The 2,781-nt window shown below is 72.6% G+C and overlaps 1 protein-coding gene across 1 annotated transcript; it reads left to right on the top strand.

Moving 5' to 3' along the window:
• Window positions 1-821: 821 nt before the first annotated feature.
• Fed2 (putative ferredoxin) lies at window positions 822-1,343 on the top strand (the record flags this gene model as incomplete). The annotated part of the gene is made up of 1 exon (XM_009036421.1): window positions 822-1,343. The coding sequence occupies one exon, from the start codon at window positions 822-824 to the stop codon at window positions 1,341-1,343; it is 522 nt and encodes a 173-aa protein (XP_009034669.1).
• Between the last annotated feature and the right edge of the window lie 1,438 nt (window positions 1,344-2,781).

The raw sequence follows: 2,781 nt of genomic DNA, 5'->3' as shown, positions 1-2,781 counted from the left end.
CGTCGACGAGCGCGAGCGCGAGCGCGTCGTTTTCCGACGCGATCGTCAGAACGTTGCCCGACTGCAGCAGCGGCGCGACGGCCGCGGCGTCCGGCGGCGCGTGCAGGTCGTCCGGGAGCTCCGGCCGGGGCCGCGCGCCCGGCAGGTCCGCGGCGCGGAAGGCGATGGGCGCCGCGCCGCGGCTCGCGGCGGCGACGCCCTCGCCGTCGTGGTTCAGGAAGATCGTGACGGCGACGAAGGCCCGCGCGCGGGGGAAGTACTTGTCGTAGGTCGCGACCTCGTGGAGCTCGCGGCACAGCAGGCGCCGCTCGACGTCGACCGCGCGGCGCCGCTCGCGCGCGGCCCAGTCGTCGTCGGGCGCGGGCGCTCGGGCCGCGACGCGGCGGAGGCGGCCGGCGGTCTTGCTCGCCTTCGTGAGGAGCAGCGCCGCGTCGACGCCGTAGGTCGTGGCGAGGCGGTACCGCGGGCCCAGGCGCCGCGCCGACTGGTGGATCCGCAGGCGCGACCGGGGTTCGGTCTCGGTGGTCGATGCTCCGGCGCCCATGGGTGTTGTAATGGGGCTGCCGACGGGTGGCGCTGGCGCTTGCTTTTGATGCGGCCGGCGGGTGTGTCGCTGGCGCTTGCTGGAGTGCCGCTCGGGCTGCTTGGTTTGTGCGGGAAGGCTGCCCATTTCGCGGCGTGCTGTGCCCGAGGCGCTCGAAAGCAATGGGTTGTCGAAGTCGTCAAGATGCCGGCCGCTTCGACGTTTGGGCGAGCTGCTGTGATCAGCAAGCCAGCTTGTCGACGTCCGCCGTGCGCAACTTCGCCGCGCCTCGACTACCATGCGGTCGTTCGGCCTCGCCCTCCTCCCTGCGGTGGTCGTGCCGTTCGGCGGGGTGCCGCCGGGCGTGTCGCCGCACCGACGAACGGTCGCGCTGCGCGAATCCTACGACGTTACGCTCGACCTGCCGGACGGCCAGTCCGTGACCTTCCCCTGCGCCGACGACGAGTTCATCCTCGACGCCGCCGAGGAGGCCGGCTTCGAGCTCCCCGCGTCGTGCCGCAGCGGCGCGCGCGCCGCGTCCACCGCCGCGCGCGCGCGCGCGGCCGCCGCTCCGCCGCCCGCCGATTCGGGTCCGCCGCCGACGCCGCCGCCGCCCGCAGGCGCGTGCACGGTCTGCCAGGGCCGCGTCACGAGCGGGACCGTCGAGCACGACGACCAGTCGACGCTCGACGACGAGCAGCTCGCCGCGGGCTACACCTGCGCGGCGCCGGCGCCGCCGCGGCTCCTTTTTCCGCGCGTTTTCACCGGTTCCGCGCAGGCACGTGCGTGGCGTACCCCGAGAGCGACGTGCGCATCGTGACGCACCAGATGGACAACTTCGAGGCCGGCGTCATGGCGCCCCTCGACGGCGCCGCGCCCGCGCCGGCCGCGGAGGCGCCCGCGCCGGCTCCCGCGCCCGCGCCCGCGCCCGCGCCCGCGCCGCTGGCGGCCGTCGCCGACGCGGCGCCGGCGTCGGCGGAGCTCTGGACCTACAAGATGAAGGTCGCCGAGAGCACGCTGGCCATGCTGAAGGAGGTCGTCGAGGGCCGACCAGACCTCGTGGCCAAGTGCGACGAAATGGAGGCGCTCCTCCACAGCTCGGACCACGGCGCCGGCGCCGCCGCGGCGCCCGCGGGCCAGCCCGCCGAGTACACGCCCTTCTACTCCAAGGACACGGGCTACACCATCTGGCTCAACAAAAACAACCCGCGGAACTCGTACTACGAGTACGACAAAAAAAAGTAGGCGGCGCCGACGCCGCCGCGCCTCGCACGCCCCCCCGCGCCGCGCGCCGCTGCGCCGCACCGACACCGAGGAACGCCGACGACCGGCCTTCCCCACCCGCTGACCCGCGCGGCGCCACATACCGGCCCCGCCGCGCGAATTTAGATCATACCTGTACTCGAACCTTCTTCCAGTCTTGTGTTTGTGCGAAGAGAACACTACACATACTACTCGGGGAGATTCGGGATTGAAAAAACACCGCTCACGCCTCGCGCCGCGCCGCGTCGACGACGTCGCGCGCGTCGGGCGCGAGGAGCGCCAAGAACGCGATTCCCACGCAGCGGGCCATCTCGAGCATCTCCGCCGCGTCCGACGTCGCGGCGCGGTCGTAGGGCTTCACGAGGACGCCGTTGCGCCCGCGCTGCGGGCGAAAGTTCTTCGCGCGGTCGTCGAAAAGCAGCGACCGGTCCGCGCGGCCGACGACGAGCGACAGGTCCTTGCCCCGCTTCACGCAGGACGGGACGCCGTCGCGCGTCGTCACGGTCGCGAACGCGGAACCGTCGAGCTCGCGCATGATGTTCGCGGTGTAGGTATCCTGCGCGGCCGTGAACACGTGCTGCGTCGCGAAGAGGCCGCAGGCCGCGAGCGCGGCCCGCGCGCCGGGCCGCCAGAACGTCCGCGTGTTCGGGGCGCTTCCCTCGTAGGGAAAGTCGTCGTCGATCTGGTCGAAGTAGCTGCCGCGCGCGTCGCCGGCGGGGATCGGGCTCACGGAGCACAGCAGCGTGTGGTCCAGGTCCCAGAAGATGTGCAGTGGATCGGTCTGGCGCTTGTACGCCGCCGCAGCGACGACGGAGCCGCACGAGGCGGCCGCGGCGCGGCGCAGCGCCATAGTTGCGAGGCAGCGGCGGCTAGATGGCCTCGACCTCGAGCGAGGCAGCGGTGGCTAGATGGCCATGGCCATCGAGGTTCGAGCTTTGTTTGAAGTGTTACTTGACTTGAGCGCTCCGAGTCGTCGCCGCGCCGGCGCGCGCGCG

This window comes from Aureococcus anophagefferens (genome assembly GCF_000186865.1).
Source record: "Aureococcus anophagefferens unplaced genomic scaffold AURANscaffold_4, whole genome shotgun sequence".
Lineage (NCBI taxonomy): Eukaryota > Pelagophyceae > Pelagomonadales > Pelagomonadaceae > Aureococcus > Aureococcus anophagefferens.
This window is presented reverse-complemented; position numbering and strand designations above follow the sequence as displayed.